Source organism: Aspergillus lentulus, assembly GCF_001445615.1.
Source record: "Aspergillus lentulus DNA, contig: Alt09, strain: IFM 54703, whole genome shotgun sequence".
NCBI classification, from domain to species: Eukaryota; Fungi; Ascomycota; class Eurotiomycetes; order Eurotiales; family Aspergillaceae; genus Aspergillus; species Aspergillus lentulus.
This window is the reverse complement of record NW_028322117.1, coordinates 1,840,185-1,864,093: the sequence shown is the minus strand read 5'-3', so window position 1 is coordinate 1,864,093 and position 23,909 is coordinate 1,840,185. Positions and strand designations below refer to the sequence as shown.

General features: G+C 53.3%; 7 protein-coding genes across 7 annotated transcripts; 4 read left to right on the top strand and 3 right to left on the bottom strand.

The window, feature by feature from the left end:
* Positions 1-2,585: 2,585 nt before the first annotated feature.
* Positions 2,586-3,961, top strand: ALT_5433 (glycoside hydrolase family 10 protein; the record flags this gene model as incomplete). The annotated part of the gene is made up of 8 exons (XM_089599911.1): positions 2,586-2,820; positions 2,872-2,912; positions 2,960-3,008; positions 3,062-3,183; positions 3,235-3,380; positions 3,428-3,516; positions 3,667-3,755; positions 3,806-3,961. The coding sequence occupies 8 exons, from the start codon at positions 2,586-2,588 to the stop codon at positions 3,959-3,961; spliced, it is 927 nt and encodes a 308-aa protein (XP_089455788.1).
* Positions 3,962-4,231: 270 nt separating this feature from the next.
* On the top strand, positions 4,232-5,885 carry ALT_5432 (cytochrome P450; the record flags this gene model as incomplete). The annotated part of the gene is made up of 3 exons (XM_033554816.2): positions 4,232-5,495; positions 5,547-5,648; positions 5,698-5,885. 3 exons carry the CDS (start codon positions 4,232-4,234, stop codon positions 5,883-5,885), a joined length of 1,554 nt encoding a protein of 517 aa, XP_033410707.2.
* Positions 5,886-6,227: 342 nt separating this feature from the next.
* ALT_5431 (NACHT domain protein) lies at positions 6,228-10,550 on the top strand (the record flags this gene model as incomplete). The annotated part of the gene is made up of 1 exon (XM_033554817.2): positions 6,228-10,550. One exon carries the CDS (start codon positions 6,228-6,230, stop codon positions 10,548-10,550), a length of 4,323 nt encoding a protein of 1,440 aa, XP_033410708.2.
* A 666-nt stretch (positions 10,551-11,216) lies between these two features.
* Positions 11,217-15,400, top strand: ALT_5430 (cation-translocating P-type ATPase; the record flags this gene model as incomplete). The annotated part of the gene is made up of 4 exons (XM_033554819.2): positions 11,217-11,460; positions 12,193-12,407; positions 12,464-12,729; positions 12,787-15,400. 4 exons carry the CDS (start codon positions 11,217-11,219, stop codon positions 15,398-15,400), a joined length of 3,339 nt encoding a protein of 1,112 aa, XP_033410710.2.
* A 141-nt stretch (positions 15,401-15,541) lies between these two features.
* ALT_5429 (beta-class carbonic anhydrase) lies at positions 15,542-16,188 on the bottom strand (the record flags this gene model as incomplete). Its single annotated transcript, XM_033554820.2, has 4 exons — positions 15,542-15,769; positions 15,822-15,961; positions 16,018-16,055; positions 16,103-16,188. The coding sequence occupies 4 exons, from the start codon at positions 16,186-16,188 to the stop codon at positions 15,542-15,544; spliced, it is 492 nt and encodes a 163-aa protein (XP_033410711.2).
* Positions 16,189-16,364: 176 nt separating this feature from the next.
* Positions 16,365-17,587, bottom strand: ALT_5428 (putative malic acid transport protein; the record flags this gene model as incomplete). Its single annotated transcript, XM_033554821.2, has 2 exons — positions 16,365-16,571; positions 16,622-17,587. The coding sequence occupies 2 exons, from the start codon at positions 17,585-17,587 to the stop codon at positions 16,365-16,367; spliced, it is 1,173 nt and encodes a 390-aa protein (XP_033410712.2).
* A 529-nt stretch (positions 17,588-18,116) lies between these two features.
* Positions 18,117-23,787, bottom strand: ALT_5427 (uncharacterized protein; the record flags this gene model as incomplete). Its single annotated transcript, XM_089599910.1, has 9 exons — positions 18,117-19,420; positions 20,029-20,188; positions 20,239-20,446; positions 20,494-20,681; positions 20,735-21,009; positions 21,060-21,326; positions 21,376-21,450; positions 21,495-21,554; positions 21,936-23,787. The coding sequence occupies 9 exons, from the start codon at positions 23,785-23,787 to the stop codon at positions 18,117-18,119; spliced, it is 4,389 nt and encodes a 1,462-aa protein (XP_089455787.1).
* Positions 23,788-23,909: the final 122 nt, after the last annotated feature.

The window sequence follows — 23,909 nt, the reverse complement described above, 5'->3', positions numbered from 1 at the left end:
CTCCGCTAGCAGCTTCTCAAACTGGCTGTCATACTGATATGGAGGAAGATATTTCTGTAACGGCCTGTCTCAAAAAGTAAGTCAGACTGGGTGGGTCATAAGATGCTTTTAGATCAGAGTAAGACAAAGGGCCAAGTTTGCTTCTGATGAACTGTAAGCAAACAGTAATTGTTTCTTTGTGTTGTTTAGGGCAAAGCATAAGTTGAAGATGACATGGCTGACCTATACTGACCTTTGTCTATAGGAGCCTGCCACCCGCGAAGGTCTTTCAGCATTGTGCAGCCTACAGATTGTCAACTGAGCTGCAACTATACAACCTTGTATAGCAGAGACAAGTGGGAGAAGCAGAAAAAGTCTATAGCGTGCTAGCTTATAGCCAGCACACCTCATTGCTGCTTGCTTGACGCAAAGGCTTGATACTGATCTTTGTCAAGATCGCCTTCTACCACCCTCATCCACTAGGTACGGCGTTCATGGACAAGTGTTGGCATGAGTCTGATGACCAGCGCCTCTGCGACGGTGTTGTAGCTGATCTTGAACACAACATGCGTATAATCAATCCTTGGAATCAAGCAATTGTAGTTGCCCAATCTCTAATTGACGACGCTTGGGATTGAACCCATCAGAATCTCTTCCGTGGGCTGGGAGTAGCTGTGAGGTTTTGTTATTTGCGCCCCTGCACAGACATAATGTTAGATTCATGGGACCGCATAAAGACTGGATGATGACTGGCATTTTCATACCTTTTCAATCTCCGGGATTATGTCAGAGTCCGCTAATCGTTCGATCGGTATTTACTCAAGGCCCTTATAGGAATGAAGATGAAAGTGCTTGTTGAAGAGGTTGATAGAAGATGGGAGAGGAGAGAGTTTGCGAAGGACCCAGGACAGAAGCAGCTGAAATATCTTTGGTGAATTTACTTCTATATCACTGCCCTCATACCTGACTGTGGCTTGGATCCAGCAATTAGAAGTGAATGATTTCCAACCCTTCTGTGAATAAGATTTCCTAACAAGGTCGAGGGTTGACCAAGTACAATATATTCACAGCTAAAGTATGAGTAGATCTCTTGCCTCCTCTGTCGCTCTCTGAACAGACTTGGGTGTCTGAGAAGCAGTTCCAGTATCTGCATTAGAACAGGCTGACGCTCCTTGCATGTATCCCGCTCCATCCCCTTCCATAACAATTGCACTTCTGCAACAACATGATGCGGTTATGGATCAATAGGCACAAGAGTAACCGGCGTAGATCGGATCTCTTTGCTGCGGGATTTCCAAACGTTTATTGAATCGAAACAAGAGCAGTTCATCAACACACCCTCAGCATCGGCTTTGGCCACGCTCATCCGGTCAGGAGAACAGTCCGTCTGCCGTTTCCACCGCGTCAACGACGATAAGAATACAAAGACCGTAATGCATGAGCTCATCTACTCTCATCTGCCTGACTCCAACCGCGCCAATCGCAGAATCTACTCCAAGTCGGCACGGCGGGTACAACCGTCGGCCCAGACGTCGTGACTCAGGTGCACTGCCCGCCCATCCAATGCGCCGATCCCATCAATATTACCTCAATCACCTCTCAGGGTGCAGCACATGCCTTCCCAACAGACTGCGACATCTCAGGCAATAACCCTTGCAGCATGGCGGCCGCCCTACATCAGCAACAGTGGCCACGACGGCGCGGTGGCGTGCTGAACAGGCTGTACGGACCCCTTCACCCCCGCCGGGAAGGCAAACTGTCCAAATCGGTGTCTCGTTCGTGCAGGATAACGGATACGGAGCAGCTGGCAGGGTTCATACAGGCTATTTGTACATGCCTGTCGTGCAAGCCCGACGGACAAGTGGCGATGCAGGGTTCTGCAGATCGTGGGCATATCCGGAGAAGCTCCTTGTGAATACGGGGTAATAGGCTATATGCGGATGCAGACGATATGCTTGTGCTGTTTCTGCAGACGACAGTGGATAATTTCCTGTGGGTGATCTTGGGTCGTTGCTTTCCAGTCCTAACGAGTGCTGGGGTTAAGTGGGACGGTTTGACCAGGATGCGAGTCAGAAGACTGGTTAGTTGCATCCTGTCACCTTTCAGGCTATCTTCTGACACTGATGATTGTGATGGTGTCAGTAGGAGTGCAGATGGCGGCTTTGGTGGATCCGGGATGGATTACCAGTAGCGGGCATGATGGTCTTTAGGAGAATAGCCGTGACAAAAGGAGCAACGCCTTCATCTGTATAGGCAGAGGAATATTAATCTCCGGCTGAACTCTTCAAGCACCGAAATGACTGGCCATCAATTGCCATTGGTGTGTCATATAGGACCCTTATACCGGTGGGGGATCGGCAAGCGGATATTAAAGCAAAACTTGGCTGAAACAAGCCCAGTCGCAGAGTGACAACATTCTGCAGCATTCCCTCGGATAGAGTATTGGACTGAATGGTGAAACTGAATATAGCCTAAACAACATAGCCTGGACCCTGAGGAGTATCTGTACTTCTGGCAGTACTTTCAACTATAAATACCTGTGTCAGGACTCACTCTCAGCAAGGTCTCAACATACAAGAATCTAATTCAACTCTATCGAATTCAAAATGGTCGTCCTCAGCAAGCTCATTAGCAGCATTCTCTTTGCCTCCCTGGTCTCGGCGGCCGTGATCGAACGCCAATCAGCCAGTATCAACCAGGCCTTTACATCCCATGGCAAGAAATACTTTGGCACCGCCAGTGACCAACGTCTGCTCCAGACCTCGCAGAATGAGGCCATTGTGCGCAAAGACTTTGGCCAGTTGACGCCGGAGAATAGCATGAAGTGGGATGCTACTGAGCGTAGGTCTCTATCACTCTGGTTGACATAACTTATTGACATATTCTGTTTAGCATCGCGTGGAAACTTCAACTTCGCTGGTGCTGATTTCTTGGTATGCAATTCGCTCATCTCGGTGGAGCATATGCTAAAGGACAATAGGTCAACTATGCCAAACAGAACGGCAAAAAGGTCCGCGGACACACCTTAGGTATTCATTCAACCTAGCGGCAGCTCAAGGATACAGATAAGCTGACAGTGTAGTCTGGCACTCCCAACTCCCGTCCTGGGTGTCGGCTATCACCGACAAAAACACCCTGACCTCGGTGCTGAAGAACCACATCACCACCATCATGACCCGGTACAAGGGTCAGATCTACGCCTGGGTAAGTGGCAGCCACATCCAACATGAAGCCAGCTCAGCTAATATCTTGAAGGACGTCGTCAACGAGATCTTCAACGAGGACGGCTCCCTCCGCGACAGTGTTTTCTCCCGCGTGCTGGGCGAGGACTTTGTCCGGATTGCCTTCCAGACGGCGCGCTCTGTTGATCCCTCTGCGAAGTTGTACATCAATGATTACAAGTAAGCTTTTGGTTCTGCTGGACGTGTGCTGTATCTGACCGTCAAAGCCTCGACTCGGCTAGCTATGCCAAAACGCAGGGGATGGTGAGCCATGTCAAGAAGTGGTTGGCTGCGGGCATTCCTATCGATGGAATCGGTGAGCTTATGCCGCGAGCTGTGTGTGATGATGTATACTGACTCTTCCTGAAGGCTCTCAAACCCACCTTGGTGCGGGTGCTTCCTCTAGCGTCAAAGGATAAGTCTCCTTCCTTGGTTTGTCTACGTAACGCTGACCCCCCGTGTACAGCATTGACTGCCCTTGCCTCCTCCGGCGTCTCTGAGGTCGCTATTACCGAGCTGGATATCGCGGGTGCTAGCTCCCAGGATTACGTCAACGTATGTCTCTTGATCGCCAGTTGCAGGGTAGTTGACACTAATAAAAACAGGTCGTCAATGCATGCCTGGGTGTCTCGAAGTGTGTGGGAATCACCGTCTGGGGGGTGTCGGACAAGGACTCGTGGCGCTCCAGCTCGTCTCCGCTGTTGTTCGATAGCAACTATCAGCCCAAGGCGGCGTATAATGCCATCATTGCTGCTCTATGATCTGGCATCTTGTGCTTATGATCTGGCATTATGTGGGGAGGTGGAGGTTGTACATATGATGCGCTGCGTGACACAATTGAATCATCCCTTGCATAAACTGAAACACTGTGAAGCGCCAATTCCAATGAAGTATCAGATCACTGTCAGCAATATGCAAGCGCTGTGGCTGTAACAGATACTCCGTCTGGATCGGAATGTTATCGTCAGCAGTATCGCTGGTTATAAATGTCGATTCCTGCTCACTCCAGATTCCAGCTGTAGCACCAGACAATGGATCCATACGTCCTCATCGCTATTGCCGGCATCCTCAGCCATGTCGTTTACTTTCGACGTGGCGAGCATCAGCTCTACAGCCATATCTACCTCGTTCTCTTTGTTATCTCCACCGCCGTCGTCACGGTACGCTTCCACTACAGCTATATCTTGGTCTATCTTGCCAGCCTTTATACCAGCATCCTAATCTACCGTCTGTTCTTCCACCCCCTACGCTCCTTCCCCGGCCCTCTCCTCGCCCGCGTATCAGGTCTCTGGTACATCAACCTAAAGCACACATCATACCTTACCCTCCAGGCCTTACACAATCAATATGGCCCAATCGTCCGCACCGGCCCCTCAGACCTCTCAATCATCTACCCCTCCGCCGTCCCTGCCATCTACGGCTCCCAATCCCCCTGTACAAAAGCCCCATGGTACGACCTTAGCCACCCTTCCCGCCCCCTGCAACACTGCCGCGACGCCAAAGAGCACCACGCCCGCCGCCGAACCTGGACCCCCGCGTTCAGCGACAAGATGGTCCGCGGCTACGAGCAGCGCATCAAGACCTACCACCAGCAGCTCATCGCCCAACTAACCACCCTCCAGACCGTCGACATCCGCCAGTGGATCTACCTCTACACCTTCGACGTCATGGGCGACCTCTCCTTCGGCCGCAGCTTCGACTGCCTCACCACCGGCCACGAACACCCGGGCATCACCCTCCTAAACGCCGCCCTCAGCAACATCGGCCTCTTCATCCCGCCGTGGCTGCACCTCATCCTGCTCAAAATTCCCTGGCTGACGCGCGACTGGTGGACCTTCCTATCCTTCTGCAGCGAGAGGCTCCTAGAACGCTTGCGCATGGACCTGCAGATACCCGACATCAGCGCCTCGCTGCTCGCGCCGCTGAAGGGGCGGGAGCCCACGCCTGAGGAGAAACTAATGCTGGACGGCGACGCACGGCTGATCGTCGTGGGGGGCAGCGATACGAGTGCTGTGTCGCTGTGTGGGGTTCTGTACGAGCTTGCGAGACATCCTGAGCAGCAGCGCAAACTGCGGGAGGAGGTTGAACCGTTTGTTGATGACGAGGGTGAGGTGCGCGGGGCGGACATTGCGCAGTTGGAGCATCTGAACGGCGTGATTAATGAGGCGTTGAGGATGTATCCGGCTGTGCCGTCGGGGTTGCAGCGGAAGACGCCCCCGGAGGGGATCCAGGTGGAGGGGGTGCATATCCCCGGGGAGATGACGGTGTATTGTCCGCAGTATGCCATGGGGAGATGTAAGGCTACGTCTGTGGAATGTGTCAGGAGATGCTAATGGTATCGCACAGCTGAATTATGCTATGCGCGGCCGGACGAGTTTATCCCCGAGCGATGGTACAAGTACCCCGATCTGATCAAGGATCGCTCGGCCTTTGCGCCGTTTAGCCTGGGTATGTATACACCTGTGATCTTTGATCTACTGAGTGCTGACTGCAGTAGGTCCGTATAGTTGTGTTGGCCGACCACTGGCGTTGCTAAATATGCGTACTACAATCGCTAAACTGATCACGACGTTTGATGTGGGATTTGCCCCAGGGGAGGATGGAAAGGCATTTGAGCAGCAGGCGCAGGACAACTTTGTGCTGTACATGGGGCCGTTGCATTTGACTTTTGCCCGGAGGAAGTAGAGCTAAGGCGTAGATCGATCATTATAGTTCAATGCAACTGTGCAGCACATAGGGAAACGTGGCTGTGTTAGTATCAAACCGGAAGAATACAGGTCTGTAATTGGTTTTTTTTGCAACTACGCTGGAAGATGCGAGTGTAGGAGAAAGAAAAGGCGTCCATTTAGATAGACGCACAGATGACCAAAATGGCAATATTGAAGCTGTTGAGAGCTGTTAACTAGCTTGCACACGAGCTAACCCTGAAAAGGAAGCTTACTGCATGAAAGAGGGGCATCATGTCAGACTCCGTCAAGACACGAGCATACAACCTCACTGCCCCTCCTGTCGGCGCACCTACCTATAATGACTCGAACGGCAAGTGATCCTTTGGATGACAGGCTGTCCACACTCTGGCGTTCTGCCTGTGATGACTATGCTAAAGAAACGGGGATCGCGCTTAGCGATAGCGACTTCCCCAAGATCCACGGTCCCGAGGATCTGTCGCGTCAGCTAGACGCAGAGAAGGACCATTTCGAGGACTTTCGAATGAAGAGACGACCGCTCTTGCATGCCATGCAAATGATCCTGGCGCCCTTTGAGAACTGGGGCGATCTGCTTGCGGGTGCAGCCTCCGCAGCTTTTCCTCCAGCGTCTTCCATCATGGGCGCCATGATGCTTCTGGTTCGAGGTGCTCGCAGAGTCAGTGAGTCGTTTGACATACTGACGGACTTGTTTCACAAACTCGGCCATTTTGCTCTCCGTCTGGACTCGTACAAGGGGGTCCCTCTCAGCGAAGGGATGAAGACCATCATTGTCAAAGTCTTGGTCAATTTCCTTCGTGTCTGCGCTGCGTCGCAGAAATTGATAAGTCGAGGGTCGCTCAGAGCAAGACTTACGAAATGGACAAAGAACGTCCTGATTGAGGATACGTCGATTAGTTCGCTCCTGGACGAGCTGGAGGAGTTGACGAGCCAGGAACACAAGATGGTCTCTGCCCATGGGCTCGATCTCACTCACCAGGCGCTCAGAAACACCGCGGAATTACTCGAGCGAGATGACAACAGGAACGAGCGCAAGAGACTGGATACAGTGAAGAAAGCATTAGAACCCGTCTCTGCGTCCGGCCGCGTCTTCTCCTCGATCAACGAGAATCGCATACCTGGATCGGGCATCTGGATTGAAGACAGAATCCGGTCCTGGTGGCAGAGTCCCGAGCCTTTACTGTGGATTCACGGGGGTCCTGGTGTCGGCAAATCCTACCTGGCGTCGAAGATCATCAGTGATCTTACGACGGCGGACCCCTCTGCGCCCGTCGTCGCCTCTTTCTTCTTCAAAAATAACGATGTTGACCTACGCTCCTTTAACAAAGCGCTGCGGACCCTGGCATGGCAAGTGGTCGTCCAGCGATCGAGGTTTGCGGCGCATGCAGAGGATTTCTGTCTGAAAGAAGACCCCGCCAACAGCTACGTTGTCTGGAGGAAGCTCTTGCTTGACTACTTCATCAAGTCTCCACCGGACGCCGGAACGTGCTTTATCATTGACGGTATCGACGAGGCCGATCCTGAGGAGCAAGAAATCCTTTTCAGTCTACTCGAGAGCACGTATGCGACAGAGGATCAGACGAGCCCGACCGCACCCATCCGAGTCGTACTTCTGGGCAGAGATTCAGTGCGCGGCGTTCTCGACGAACACTCCCTCGGATGGATTCCGGAGATTGAAATCACCAATAACCAGAACAAGGACGATCTTCACGGATATGTGTCTCAGAAGTTGCAGAAGACGAAGTTGTTTCGCGGCTATCCAGACTTCCTAGACGAGGTTGTCCAGGATATATGTGGGCAAGCGGAAGGCCTCTGGGAATGGGCCAACCTTGTCATCAAATCTGTTCTACGTTGCCGGTCCAAGGAGCAAATTCGGAAGGTGGTTCAGACGATGCCCCGAGGAATCAGTGCAATGCTGCATGCAGAACTGCAGCGTTTGGCTAGAGAGTTGTCGGCCTCGGATGCGATGTCGACCGAGTTTTCCGATGGGGAAGGATCCTCCGGGGAAGCAACGACGCAGATTCAACAGCTCAACCTTTTACTCTCCTTTGTGACGATGGCCCAGAAGCCGCTGACGGTGGACCAACTCGACCATATCTTGGAGGTCATCCTTGAAGAGGAGGTCCTGAATCTTGAGGATGATCTTCGCACAGCATACTCATCCCTGTTTTCGCTCCGTCCCGCGGTGGAAGGAGAAAATGGTGATGATGATGGAGTAGAGGAAGACGCAGTCATTGTAACACTTCGCCATAGTTCTTTTTATGAGTTCTTTAGCACATCCGTGGAGGCCGGACCCATCCAGGTCGACCCTGACCGAGCTGAGGCGTCCTTTGTATTCGTCCTACTCTATGCTCTCCGGAGCAGAAATGCACCCAAATCAGACCGGTTGCTGGAACCGGTCAGCAGTTATGCTCAAAAATTCCTACCGCTGCATCTGGAGCGTGCAAATCCAGAAAAGGCAGCAAATCGAGAAGAAATAGCCACTCTGCTTGCCGCTCTCCTCACCGAGGAGCCGGTACTCAACCCTCAGCACTGGCTCATTGAACAATACCACGTAATCTATATTGCCACATATATCCAATATAGTTCCTCTCGCGCAACAGAGATCGCTTGTTACTGGTGGAATACTCAGAACCGTGACACGGCGAACCAGAGGGCTGAGCTGGTCCTGAATTGGCTCTCCCCAGATACGAAACAGCACCTGCAGGATTGTGCTCGATCTTCGACGGTGGCAAGCGATGCCTGTCCTTTTACGGTACTTTTCTCTCGTTTGGCAGAGACTTTCTCCCGACTTTGGCTGGCTCCGAGAGATATCAAAGAGGAAGATGGATTGCCGGAAGGCCTCGCCACCATGCTATTTGTGTACGCGCAAATGGCAGGCACCGAATTTCCAACCTCCGAAGGGAAGATAGCAAGGGTAGTACGCACGGCGTTGAGGTCTGTTGAGATCATGCAGGTCGCCGAGATGCAGTGCCTCGAGAAGACGCCCATCTGGCATGCTCGAGTGGCTCAGGCGCTCCTCCTGCATAATAACTCCAAGACAGCCCTGGAACAATTCCAGATCTGTCTGGATGAACATCACCGAAACCCTATCCTGAGCAAACAAGCGCTACATGCGATTCACAGAGACATGGCTCGCGCGTGTACCGAGACTGGAAGGTACAGGGAGGCTTTAGAACACTCTGAACTGGCCGAGTCGCTGCACGACGCCTCCTGGGATAGTGACTGGCAGGATCCTATTGGCAGACTGCTGAACACTGCGCAAATGAAGCACTTTGCGAAAATGACCGATAAAGCTGTTGCCACCGCAGATGAGGCCTGGGAAACATTTCTGGGACGAAAGGAGGATTATCGAGACAAGTATACACTGCATTCGTTCTTCTCGGTCTTCCTGGAGCTGCACCAGACGCGCCGTGTTCAAGATGTGTTGGATTTTGCCGCTTCACATTCTCGGGAGTTTCAATGGACCGGAATGGAAGGTTTGGTCGAGTTCCTCGCTTTGACAATGTCTTGGACGCACCGTCTAATATATAGGGTCCTTCACCATACGCGAATGCGGGACGATGGGAAGCTTATTGATCTTGTTGCCTCAGCTGGGGCCAGACTCGAGGCCTCAGTGGGGAAAATAACAGATGACCTGGCGACGGCGAAATACTTCATCGCGTCGCTGATGGTCGAAAACAACCGGATCACCGCAGGAATCCAAGCTTGGTACCAGCTTGCCGCACTCGACAACCCGCCTGGGGATATGGAAAGAACTCAAATGCGGCCACTGAGTCGCTTAGCAGCCGTGTGTCTATACCATCCCGAGATTCCATTCTGCGACGAGGCTCCTCTGAGATTAGATGAAAAGGCCGAGTACAGTGATATCTGTTTGGTCATCTCGACTTGGCTGCGGTATCATGGTGATTTCGCAAACGCCCGGACAGCTCTCCGTGGACGTGTGAAGAAAAGTGTCGAGCTGTTGTCAGATGACATTCCTTCCAACGATGACGACGCCTTCCTGAGCCTCTTCCAAACGTTTCTGGCGGCTGCGGACTGCGATGAAGATCTGAGCGGGGCCTTGTATTTGACCAAGGCCTGGTACAGGGACTATCTGCGGGAAGCGAAGGGAGACAATTCAATATCAGAAGGTGGCGTTGCCGAATCTTTGAACCAAGTGCACCTTGTCGACGACGAGACACAAGTACCGGATAATGAGGTCTCTGAACGCCGGATCTCGTACACAATCGACGATTTCGCCGAGTGTTCGAACTGCAAGTGTGAGATGCGATCGATTTGCCACTGGTACTTTTGTTGTTGTTGCCCGTTCATGATGCTGTGTCAATGGTGCTACCGCGATATCAAGTCAGCCTTATCCCAGGATGGTGCGTCCCATCTCCCCGGCATCTGCGACCCTCAGCACGGGTTTTATTATACCGGCGGTCCGCTGCAGGCTTTTGAACGTGTGCCCGAGGGGATGATGGTTCTTGACAGTCTTGATGGGAAGAGGCGGACAGCATGGATTGAAGAATGGAAGGATCAGCTGTCGGAGAAGTGGGAGACGGCGGACTTTGCCTTTGAGGGAGGACTGTCGGCCTGGTGTATGCGAGTGTTGCCGGAGCCACAGAGGTCTCGGTGGGCTCGATTCTTCCAGTGTGATTAGTATAGCCTAAGCTGGCCTATCCAGTGTCGTGTCTGTCTATGTCTATCCATGCATAGGTCATTCATTCTATATACACAACATGCCTCTCTAATCTCTAATGATTGCTTCTATCACATCACAATCATGCTGTTCACTCTATATTAGAGTCGATAGATCTCTTTAGAGAGACTAGTTAAGATATAGTAATCTACCACTAATCTTCCTATGTTCAACAGCATAAGTTGTGAGCTGTATAACTATCTTACCTAATGCTGGGCATAATGATAATCGACCAATGAGACCATTCCTCCAGAATCTTCCATTGGCCGATCATTGGGATGTTTGACCCACTCACACACAGCCAGCCAATAGTAATAGATTATTACTGATGTCAATAAATCTTAGTGGACAGTGATCAGGCAGAGACAATAAGACCAGAGACATAAGCCACCATAAATAGTATCCAGCTCTTCCTAGCACTTCCGAAGACAAGGATGCGCTTGAAAAGAAATAGAAAGAAATTTCCCCTCTTCCATCTTTCTTCATCATTATCATGTAGACTAGATTCCACAATATCAATATCAATATCTATCCATCTTGCGTCTATCTCTCTATCTAGCCAGTCATAGTTGGCACTTGGCACCCGCCTAATTACTACAAGGCTACTAGACCAAAGGCAAGGAAGGAATGGGCCTAACCACCGCCGCCATCATCGTCATCGTCATCGTCGCCTGTCTAGCTGCCGTGTCGCTAGGCGCCGCGCTCACCCGCCAACTGTACCCCGCCGAGTCCTACGAGCGCCGGTTCCAGCCGTCGCATTCCCAGGAGATGTATATGCGGTCGGTGCGGATGAAGAATCTGGGGATTTTTCGACGCGAGAGTCTTTTTTCGTCTGCATCTGTGGGAGTGGGCAAGGATTTGGAGAGTCGATGTATGTTCTTTCCATGTTTCCCTTTTCTAGAGTTTCTGGTTGCTGATGATAGTAGATACTGTTGAGGAGACGAGTTCGAGGGGATGAATAGCTGTCTAGCTATGATTTGGACTTGATTGATTCCTTGATAGATGGACGGATGGATGATATTGATTGATACCTTACCTATGGGCTATGGCTATGGCGTTATGATGATGGATTGATGATATGATTTGCTATGAATGAATGAATATGAGCAAGGTACCTGTTTCTTTGAATATCTACAGATGATCTATTGAGTAAGGATGCATACCTCGCCAATGCATTCAACTTAGTGACTCAGATAACAGTGTTTTATTCGCCGATAACTTGCAACTCGGCGGATGATAAGGGGACTCCAATTCGCCCCGCCAGTTCCGCCTTCTTGGCAACCAGAGGGATTCTCTTGGCAGCATCCCCTGATTGGCCCCCAGACGCACGTGTCTCGCGTCTGGGCATAGAATGTGGGGAATCGCCTCGTAGGGGTTTGTCAGATTCGATGACGCAGGCCATATATGACGGTGCCAAGCGGTCTGCCCATGCCAGTGCCAATGCCCGATTCTCGGCGCCAAGGGGCACCGCGGTGATGAGTTTTCGCTGTGGTGGGGTTCATGCTCTTCCCGGGGGTTTATAAACTGGGTGTTCGCCTTCTGTTCAGTCGGTTTCTCTTTTCAATTGATCCCAACTGAGTTGAGTTGAGTAAGATGGAGAAAGGTGATATTCCGGGCTGCAAGCCCCTCTCCCACCCAGCTCACACTCTTCCCTATGAGGCCGTCCTCAAGGAACTCTCCACCAGACTCAATGAGGGTCTCACACCTGACGAGGCGGCCCGTCGGCTGCAGACGTACGGCCCCAATAAACTTGACGAAGGCGAGGGCGTATCCGTCGTCAAGATCCTCGTCCGGCAGGTGGCCAACGCAATGATGCTAGTTAAGGGCCCCACTTTTTTTTGAGCGATAAATGAACTTGTCTGATCCAATTCTAGGTCCTGATATTGGCCATGGCGGTCAGCTTTGGCATCCAGTCGTGGATCGAAGGCGGCGTCATCTGCGCCGTCATTGTGCTTAATATTGTTGTTGGATTCTTCCAGGAGTATGCGGCCGAGAAGACCATGGAGTCGTTGCATTCGCTTAGCTCGCCCACCGGTACGGTCTCCCGTGGTGGACAGACCTTTTCCGTCCCCAGTGCGGAGATCGTCCCGGGGGATATGGTTGAGTTGCGTACGGGCGATACCGTTCCGGCCGATATTCGGTACTCCCCCCTCCCCATGGCCTTGTTTCTCTTGGGATGATGAGCTGACAAACGCAGTCTTGTCGAAGCAGTCAACTTCGAGACAGATGAAGCCCTCCTTACCGGTGAATCCCTCCCCGTCCAAAAAGACTGCGATGCCGTCTTCAAAGAAGACACCGGCCCCGGCGACCGGCTCAACCTGGCCTACAGCTCCAGCACCGTCACGCGCGGCCGGGCCCGTGGTGTCGTCATCGCAACCGGCATGGCCACAGAGATTGGCTCAATTGCTGCGGCCCTGCGCGCGGGCGACAGCCGCCGCCGACCTGTCAAGAAGGGCCCCAACGGCGAGACCAAGAAACGGTGGTATGTGCAAGCGTGGACGCTGACAGGGGCGGACGCTGTCGGCCGGTTCCTAGGCGTAAATGTCGGGACGCCGCTGCAGCGGAAGCTGTCCAAGCTAGCGATCCTGTTGTTTGGGATCGCGGTGCTGTTTGCTATTATTGTGATGGCATCGAACAAGTTCGCTAGTAGCAATGAGGTCATTCTGTATGCGGTCGGTACGGGACTGAGTATGATCCCAGCGTGTCTGGTCGTCGTGTTGACCATTACCATGGCTGTCGGGACTAAACGCATGGTCGAGCGGCATGTTATCGTGCGCAAGCTTGATTCTCTTGAGGCCCTGGGTGCTGTGACGGATATCTGCTCCGATAAGACGGGTACCCTGACGCAGGGCAAGATGGTGGTCAAGAAGGCGTGGATTCCGGCAAACGGGACGTACTCTGTTGGCACCAACAACGAGCCGTTCAACCCCACCGTCGGGGAGGTCACGTTCACCCCTGTGCCACCGGTGCGCTTTGATGAGGAGAAGGAGGGATCTGTGATCCGCGACCTGGAAGAGTTAGCAACCAACGACCCCCGTCTCGAGGAATTCCTCAACGTCGCTGCCATGGCCAACCTGTCGCATGTGTACCGCTCCGAAGAAGGCGAGTGGCACGCGCGCGGCGAGCCCACCGAGATCGCCATCCAAGTCTTCGCTGCGCGGTTCAACTGGAACCGCGACCGGTGGACGAAAGGCGAGACGCCGGTCTGGCACCAAAAGGCCGAGTTCCCCTTCGACTCGACCGTCAAGAAGATGTCCGTCGTGTTCAGCCGATTCGACGACGACACTGAACGCAGCATGGTCTTCACCAAGGGCGCCGTCGAGCGCATCCTCGACGCCTGCACGACCGTCATCTGGGAGGACGGCTCGACCCCGATTGATCTCACGGACGACCACCGCGCCACCATCCTGGAGAACATGGAGGAGCTGGCGAAGCTAGGCCTGCGCGTGCTGGCGCTAGCACACAAACCCCACACGCAGTCAACTCAGCTGCTTGAAGGCGCAGACCTGCAGCGCGACGAGATCGAGCGCGACCTGTGCTTCCTCGGCTTGATTGGGCTGTATGATCCGCCCCGCCCCGAAACCGCCGGCGCCATCCGCGCCTGCGCCCAGGCCGGCATCGCCGTGCACATGGTGACGGGCGATCACCCGGGGACGGCCAAGGCCATCGCGCAGCAGGTGGGAATCCTCCCGTCAGATTTGGGTAGTGTTGCCGCGGACGTGGCCGACGCGATGGTCATGACGGCGGGGCAGTTTGACAAGCTGACTGACAGCGAGGTGGATGCGCTGCCGACCCTCCCGCTGGTCATTGCGCGGTGCGCCCCCCAGACCAAAGTGCGGATGATTGATGCGCTGCACCGCCGGGGCAAGTTCGCCGCGATGACAGGCGACGGGGTGAATGACTCTCCCTCACTCAAGCACGCGGACGTCGGCATTGCGATGGGCCAGGCAGGTTCAGACGTAGCCAAGGACGCCTCGGACATTATTCTAACAGACGACAACTTCGCATCGATCCTCAACGCCATCGAAGAAGGCCGACGCATCTTCGACAATATCCAGAAATTCGTGCTGCATTTGCTCTCCGAGAACATCGCGCAGGCATGCACCCTCCTCATCGGGCTGGCCTTCAAGGACCTAGACGGGCAGTCCGTCTTCCCGCTCGCCCCTGTCGAGATCCTCTGGATCATCATGATCACCTCCGGCATGCCGGACATGGGTCTGGGCATGGAAGTCGCCGCGGCAGACATCATGGACCGGCCCCCGCAGACAAAACAGGGCATCTTCACCTGGGAAGTCATCGTCGACATTCTGGTGTATGGCGTATGGACCGCCGCGCTCTGCCTTGCGTCCTTCTCAGTTGTGGTCTGGGGCTTCGGCGACGGCGATCTCGCCCGCGGCTGTAACCGCGAATACTCAGCCGAGTGCGACCTCGTCTTCCGCGCGCGCGCAACCACCTTCGTCTGTCTAACATGGTTCGCGCTCTTCCTGGCGTGGGAGATGGTCGACATGCGGCGGTCGTTCTTCCGCATGCAGCCTGGCTCGAAGAAGTATCTTACGCAGTGGATGTATGATATCTGGCGGAACCAGTTCCTGTTCTGGTCGATTGTGGCGGGGTTCGTGACGACGTTCCCCATTCTGTATATTCCTGTTTTGAACCATGTGGTGTTTAAGCATACGGGGATCTCGTGGGAATGGGGCATTGTGTTTGTGGAGGCGGTGCTGTTCTTCCTGGGGGTGGAACTGTGGAAGTTTGCCAAGAGGGTGTATTTCCGCCGTCAGCGGGGGGAGAGTGTGGATAAGTGTCTGGCTTAAGGCATTTTCTGGAGGTAGGTAGGTAGTAATATAGACAGAACTAGGTAGATAGATGAGTAGGCATCGGTAGAACAGTTCTATTGACCACCCTCATCCTTTAGCTTGTATCTACTGGCCATCCTAAAGCCTCATATATGCACATCAATCAACTTCCAACCGAACCAACCTCCCCCTCTCCACCTCATACACATACCCCGTCACACCCCCTTGAACAAGCCTACTCCCCCGCAGAAACCTCACATCCTCCCTCACGCTCTCCTCCAGGTCCTTAAACGGCAGGAACTTGATATCCGACGCATCCTCGCCAAGCTCTTCCCGTATCTTCGCTCTGATATCCTCGTCGCTGAACGTGAGCATTCCGCAATCCGTCTATCATCATTAGTACCACCAGTCAAACAAGGATGGAATGGACATGGGATACATGGTGAATGACAACCACTTCCTCCGTGCCAAGCAACCGCTGTGAAATTATCAAACTACGGAGGGCTTCGCTGGCTCGTCCGCCTGCGTTGCGGATGATGTGTGCGTCGCCTTCCGTGAGGCCGAGGGCGGAGAAGACGTCTACATTGTTAGTACTAGTAGAAAGTACGATGAAAAGGCGGAAGTAGAGGGGGTACCGATGCGGGCGTCCATGCAGGTGACGACGGCCAGTTTGCTAGGTTTGTTAGATTGATAGCAGCTGGAGAGGAGTAGCGTACGTACCGTTTTGGAGGGATAGGGAGGTGGCCTTTTGTGAAAGAGGCGGCGTACTGCGCGTTGGCGGCTTCGATGTCTGCTATTTTGGTCATTTTGACGGTGATACTGAATCTATAAGGATGGCTGGAGATGGCGTTGGTGTTGAGGTCCTGGATATGTTTTAAGTCAAGATGATATCGCAATTTACCCCGCAAATGGTGACACATTGCGTTTGATATACATTGATATAGACAAAGTCGGATATAGACAAATCAATGAAAGATGACGCTCAAGCCTCCTTGTCATCTTCATATGCTTCCTTCCTCCACCCATGCTCCAATCCGAACACCTTCCCCGTAATAATCCCCTTGATGGTAAAAAGCGTATTGACAATCGCGATGATCACCAGCATCAACAGCAGCGCCGTCGACCATACATAAAACGCAGGCGAATCCATAATCTTCCCAAGCTGCACCGCACAGTTCGTATATACGCCCTGCATTTGTCAATACCCCTTCCAGAGCAAAGCAGAGGAAAAGGACATACCCAAGGAAACACCAACGACCAAGCCCCCAGACTAAACGTCGTACTCTTGAAACCCCCCGGCTGCGCCGCCAACGTATGCAAAATACTAATAATCGCAAAACACCACCAAAACGTCGCAAATCCCCAGGACAGAACACCTGCAAACTGACTCACCGCGGCAATCGGGCCCGCCGCCTGCGCGCTCAGCAGCGTCCCCCGCGCATACGCAGGGAAGCTCTTCTGCACTGCACCTCCCAAAATCTGCAGCGCGAAGCCGCCCTGCCCGAATGGTCCGCAGAGGATCATATCCTGCCATACCTTTTGCGGAGGGGGCTGCTGATCGGAGAAGTGCTGGAAGAGGATGACAGCGTCGAAGCCGAGGGCGAGGGATATCCCTGCGCCGACGAGGAGGTATGCGACGATGATGAGGGGGACTTGGAGGCGGGGGCTGAGCGCGGCGGAGGTGCAGATTGCGCCGCCGCCTGCGGCGCAGGTGAGGGCAGCAATGACCGGGAGTAAGATGGCGGGGGGGACGCGCTCGAAGCCGCTGGGTTGGAGTTTGAGTTGGACGTAGGGGATGGCGATGATGGCGAGGGTGGAGAGGAAGGCGGCGATCCACCAGAGGACGTAGACGCCTACTGCGACGCCGTGGGTGCTGCCGTACTGCAGGGCGACCATCTGGATGATGGTTGTGTAGGTGATGACGATGCTGGCGAGGCAGGAGGTCTCGATGAGGTTATGGCGGAGTTCGTAGCCGACTTCTCTGGGGTAGCGAACGAGGCGCAGAAGGTACAGGAAGAGCGTGATGGCGAGAAGCACGATGGTATAAATCCAGACGATCTTGGCTAGTATACGCAATGCGCCGAACTGGTAGTGCAGTTGGTGCAGGATGACCGAGATGATGCCGGTCCCTTGGGGCATGAGGAACCATTGTGGGGAGAAGTTGAACAGCGCACGGGCTGGAGGGTATGCCGGAGGATCTGGCATGTTAGCGATCAATTTGTTGATCAGACATGTAGAGTATGAGCATGTAGACGAGGAGTAAAAGCGTCCTCATCGTTTATAGAGCAACAGCAAAACGGGGAATGTCCGGATGACATCACCCGCATCGTTTCCCCACATCAACAAAGCTTATTTCGAGGATTTTCCAGGGAATATCCAAGGAATAGCATAAGAGACAGATGTATGTGTTGATCAATTCTCTACATGGGTTATTGATGCAATCAACAACATCGCAGACTGCTCGGGCGGATAGATTATGATCATGTATAGAAGTCATCTAAATAGGCCATCTAACCTGTGAACATCACCTCTCCCTTCTCGTCCCGGATGTCAACCCAATATTCCCAGATAGTCAATTAATATGCTGCTAAGCACATAGTGTGTCCAGCAGTATATGTATACATACCTCTTGTAGTTTTGTCTGTAGGTCAACCAGCTCAAAAGAATCATTTCTAGGACAAGTCTCCAGGAAATCATGTGAAAGTTCTTTACAACATGCAAGATACATGGCTCTTTATCCCTTCATTTGACTTGGCAAGGTAGGAAGAGCCCATTTTTGCATCCATTCACACTCCATAACCTCGGTCGCAGTTGGTCTCTCCTCGGGCCGAAATGCAAGCATAGCCCTCAACATGGCCAGCAACGCAACTTTCTCCGCCTCTCCCACTTCTTGCATCCTCACCTCCTGCCTTGGCTCCTGCACTGAGTCGCTAAATCGTTGCTCCCAGGTCCGTGGAGTGCCGCCGTGTCGTGTTCCATCCTCGTTGAACCATCTCCTACGGGAATCCCATTTCATCCACCACTCCAGAGGCAGCTTGCCAAGCGTATCAACCTGTTCTCTGGTTACCCAGTCGGCTGACGGATTGAATCCCTCAAACAGCGGCCGCTGGCCTATAATTTCCCAGATCGTGCACGCAAGCGTCCAGATATCAGCAGGAAACGAAAATGACTGAGGTTCAAAATGCGCCTCTGGGGGAACCAAAACGGCCGGAGCATGGGAGTAATCCCGTGTTGTTGTAGCCAGCGCAAAGGACTCTCCGTAGTCAGTAACGATGATTTGTGCTTCCGATAGAGAAACCCGATCGCTTTCTTTCCCTAACCAGACAGGCACAACAGCATGGCTAGGGACGCCGTCTGGGAGCGGACGCTGATCGAGGCGTTCCACAGGCTCGGTATGAGGGCGTCCACATTGTTCGTATAATTGATCTGGCGAGAGAGCATCCATGCTCTCGGGGAGACGGAGTAAGGATGTTACCAGCATGAAGATCTGCAGGTTTAGCATGATGGAGAGATGGAGAACCAGAGGGTACTCACCCGCATGGACAATCCCCTGCGAGTGCAGGAACGCCACAGCTTGGACCAGTTGAGCCGCGATGGCTCTGGCGACAGGTAGCTGGAACAGCCGAACAGACGAGGCATCTTTGGCTTCGGCTAGACTCATCATTCCTGGTGCGGTGACGAAACACCGATGTATCCCGTTGGGTCCGGAAACGGAGAATTCATCCAGTATGCGAGGGATGTATGCGGCCACGGCGTGCAACTTGGCCTTTAATCCTGCGACGCCTAGCTGACGGAGGATATTGCTTTCTTGGGAGACTATTGGATCACCTGCTGCGATTGTGATCTTGATGGCAACGTATTTCTTGGCTCCCTCGTCCCTTGCTAACCAGACGGTGGAGTATGTACCGAAGCCAAGTTTATGGACGATGCGGTATTGATCCTTCAGCCACGCTCCGATGGTTATTGGATGATACCCTCCTGGACGATATCGCTCGAGCTTTTCAACATCATCGATGGGTATATACTCGCCGGTACCTTCTGTAGACGTGAAAGATCCGAAACGTGGTAACGTCGAAGACGCGGTGTGGAAGGTGGACTGTGCAAGACACGATGAGCTGATCACTAATAATCTTGAAGATATACTTTCCCTCATGGCACAGACCCAGGATCACCTAAATGACAGCTTTGGGAGTTGCCAGACTCCTTGATAATGCACAGCGATCTTGACTATTGTTGTGAATGTGATGAGCGTTTTTACGGCGCGTCTGTCCTTGGCAAAGGGAGGCGCACCGGTTGTTACGCGTTCTGTATGCAGAGACACCATGGATCGAGATCAAGTTTGAGAACATTTATCGTTTGATCTTGAAGCCTTTAACATTAAACATCAGAAGGAAAGAGATTCTATCAATTCCCATGAAGCTCAAAGACATGTCTCGAACTATCACTCAACTCATTTCGTCTTGGAGTGCCATCAAGCTCATCAGGAAAGCTATACCCATGCACCTCCGTTGTTTGCAAGCACAGTTTTTCAGTCGTGTTATTTGGACTCCTTTTCTTCCGTCTGACCACTATCACTGCAATCAAAATAATGATGATGACTGCAACTCCTCCAACGACGCCACCCACTATAGCCCCGACAGGCGTACCATGACTGTGTTTCGTCTCCAAAACACCAGCAGTTGAAGACGAGGTCTCCATCGGCACGAACAGTTCTCTCAGTGACGAATCTGCCCAGGTAGCCGGATATGGCCAGACTTTCGTCCGTTCAGCCACAGCAGAGGGTTGCGAATAGCTCGTCAGTGCGGGCTGCCTCGTCAGTGTGACCATCAACAATGGCAAACAACAAGACAACCTACATCGAACTTGGTCCTCGAGCTTCCACTGTTCACATCATAAATAAAAGCCGGCATGGTATAACAGCCAGCATCCTGATCATCAGCCCAGTTAATCCGTCCCCCAATCCCAAACACCTGTGGGCCATAGGCCTCACAAACAAGCGTCATGCGTTGCTGCGCGAGCTCCGCGGCTTTGTACCAGTGGAACGATGGAATGGAGAGGTAGGATCTGCGGATATCAGCTCGCTTCGACTAGATACCAGGTCATAGACATACACATCGCTCAAAACCTCTTTCGACACGTAGTCCGCGCCTCCAAGGACATAGACCTCGTACGTCGACGAGGATGGATCGTGCTGCACCACAGCGCAGAACTCGGTTCTCGATGCTACTGTCCCGGTGGTCGTCTGGTTATACCATCTATCCTTTGCGATATCATACACAAACACGTATTCCCATGAGTTCTGCACCTTACCTTAGCATCGCATTCGGACAGGCAGCCCCAGATCAAACTTACAGGAGTCATAGTAGCATTCACCCCGTCCGCAACCGAGGGTGTCTCTCCACCCATATACACCAACACCCCCTCCCCAACAGGAACATACACCAACGCCCCATTCTGCACAGGCGTAAACGGCGCCGCTACCTGCAGGAACTCCCCAGTGCTTGTATTAAACCTAATCATCCCATCCGCATATACCCTACTTCCGTCCGTGATTGCAGGCGTGGTATCCCGATCCTGATACCCCCCAATCCAATATGAACTCTGCAAATGGGGGACATTACTCGAAACTAACTGCCGTCAGCCCATTCACCACCACTGTAAAGTTCAGGGAAAGTACCGCCAGAATACAACCGAACAGGCTTTATGCTGGTTTTCTGCAGCCCCCACTTCTCCCCCGCGAGGTCGTACGTCCAGATCCCCTCGTCGAGGGAGGTATTCCCCAGTCCGTGTCCGCCATACGAATACAGTGTTGTATTTGCGGCGTTGGACCAGAGCGTTTGGCCTTTTAGTTGCGGAACGGCAGGGTCGATTACGCTTAGATGGTAGGTTGAGCCATCATTGCTGGAGAAGGGCTGTGAGAGGTCGAGGGTGACGAGGTAGTTGTCTGCTGCTGTTAGTGATGCTCTATTATAGCGGGTGGGCACCTGACGTACGTGAGCTGTTCCCGTCGCCTGGGAGGAGGCCTCCGTCTAGGTTGATGAGGTAGAGGGTGTCGTTTACGATGTTTGCTGGAGAGGTTAGTGTTGGTCTCTTGAAAGAAAGGGAGACATACCGCCGAATTGGTAGCTTCGACAGAAGCCGTTGGAAAGGTCTGTTAGGGTGTTTGCTTTAGCTAGAGTGAAGCTCAACAGTAGGGATAGTGTTAAGTAGAGATCCATTGTTTTGTGCGCTTCATCGAGCGAAGATGAAGGTGTACTGGCGAGGTCGTCCGGTATGGCCAGCACCAACCACTTATTAATATGCTTTTAATCATTTATAAGACTTGGACTGAAATATACAGCTAAGCGCGCGCTTCGACAGTGGCCGAGTTAGTATTCCCACCCAAGAAATTAGGGCTTGTAGAAGCCCACTCCGGCGCTACACTGCATGATACAACTGGCCAGCCCTTGCTGATCGTATTCAGAATTATGTCGCTCAGAATCTCAATTATCGTACGTTAGTCATATCTATCATAGCACACATCAGATCCACCCCGCCTCAGCAACCCTCCTACCCCCCACCTGCCTCGTCTCACTGAAGGCAGTTGACTGCACAGTCTCCTCAGCCAACGTACTCTCCGATGCCTGCCTATCACTACCTCTCACCACCCCCAAAGCAATAACCTGATGATCCGCCTCCGTCCTCAACACGACCGGAATCTTCCCCGTAGCCTTCCACCGCCTCTCCGCCGCATACTCTGCAATCTCACCTCCCCCAGCGCTAGCCCCCAGCACCAACATCCGATTATCCAGATAGTCAAACGCAGGAAGTCCCCTCCACCCCTTCGTCCGGACCATCTCCGCAATCACCAGCAGCACAATAACCCCCGTAATCGCCGCCGTGGCAACAATGTACACACGCGACCCGAGCCGCAGCGCAGAGACATGCACCGCCGCGCTGGCCGGGGTCGCAAACCCGCCAACTACCAGTTGCGCCGATGCATACGCGACGAGCATATCGTCCACGAATGAGACGATCGCGTTTTCGAGTCCCGTGAGCACGATTTGCTCTTCGGACAAAGAGATATTCGGGCTTGTGACTGCTACCGCGGTGCGGTAGTCGCTGATGCTGGCGTTTAGGGCATCACCCAGCGTCGACCGATAGAAGCTCGTCAGGTCGTTTGAAATGAGTTCCAGTTGGCGGGTGACGACGTGGGCGATGCGGTGCGTTGGGTCGATTGACGTAGCCGCGCCGTCCAGTCTTGCGACGGTGATGTTCCGCGAGGGGATATCGACGGAGACGTTGAAGTGCGCTGGGGTGTACGTCACGGTGCACTGCGTTAAGTTCAGCGGGGCGTAGTAATCCCCCGCGGCGATGGCGAGGTACCGTTTCGCTGTGAATGCTGCGGGCTGGCCTGAGACGCCGATGCCGACGATGGTGCGGTTGCCGCGGCCGATGTAGACGGAGTACTCTGGGGCGCTGAGGTTGCTGTCTGGGAGGGGGCCCCTTAGGGCGTGCAGGACGTTGCCGAGTTCCTGGATGGTGAATTGTGAGGTGCGGTTGTATATGCATGCGACGTCGGCTGCAAGGCCGGTCTCCTCGTAGGTGTAGTTTGTTGCGCGGGGGTTCTCGCGATGTAGGATATCGTCGACGAGGCCGACGGAGGCGCCGGCGCCGTATGATCGGCCGTGGTAGGTGTAGCCTGAGTTGTCGAGCTTGTTGTGGTTGCGGATGCTGCCGTCGACGGTGGTGGCGGTGCTAGCGGAGGCGACAAGGGGGGTCAGGAGACCCACGCCGACGGAGTAGGTGAAGTAGCCTTTGGTGTTGCGGATGGTTGGGCCGGTCTGGTCGATTTCGGACGGGTATTCTTTGATCAGGGTGGTGTTTGACCAGTCCGGGACCATGAGTGTGGTGCTGTTGAAAGCGACGGACTTCGCCGGGGTAAGAGCACCAGTCCAGAGAGCTGATATCACAGCAGACAGATTGACCATGACGATCGACAGGGCGATCATCCAGAGCGGAAGAGTCCAGTTGATGGACGGCGTAGACATAGCAGACCAGAGACCGAGCACGTTCAGCGAGGTAGGATGTTTACCAAACAGGATACGGGTAGCCCAGTTGATCAGCCGACAGAGGGCAAATAACTGGATGGTACTGAGTATCGTCGCGACGATCTGAACGGCCGTCTGGATGGACGTTCGGTACTCGTCAACCAGGGCATAGAGGCCCGGAGGCATATGCCAGTTGCGAACATCGCTGAGGACGAGGAGAATGCTCAAGACGGTAGGTATCAGCAGGAGAAAGAATAGCAGATACTCCCAGGTGGCATGCGATTGCCGTGATGACTTTGCCACAGAATCTTCGGAGACTCTGCGTTGGGAGACGAGTCGTTGCTTCTCGTCGTTTTTCCTATACAATGTACGCATTTTACAGTTGAAGTCAAATCACACGAAATCTATCATACATGTCGTCCATTTCGTGGGCACATCATGTCTTATCTTTCTTGCAATTCGATCCCTTCATGCCGCATGGTGGAGTCGGCGCCTAA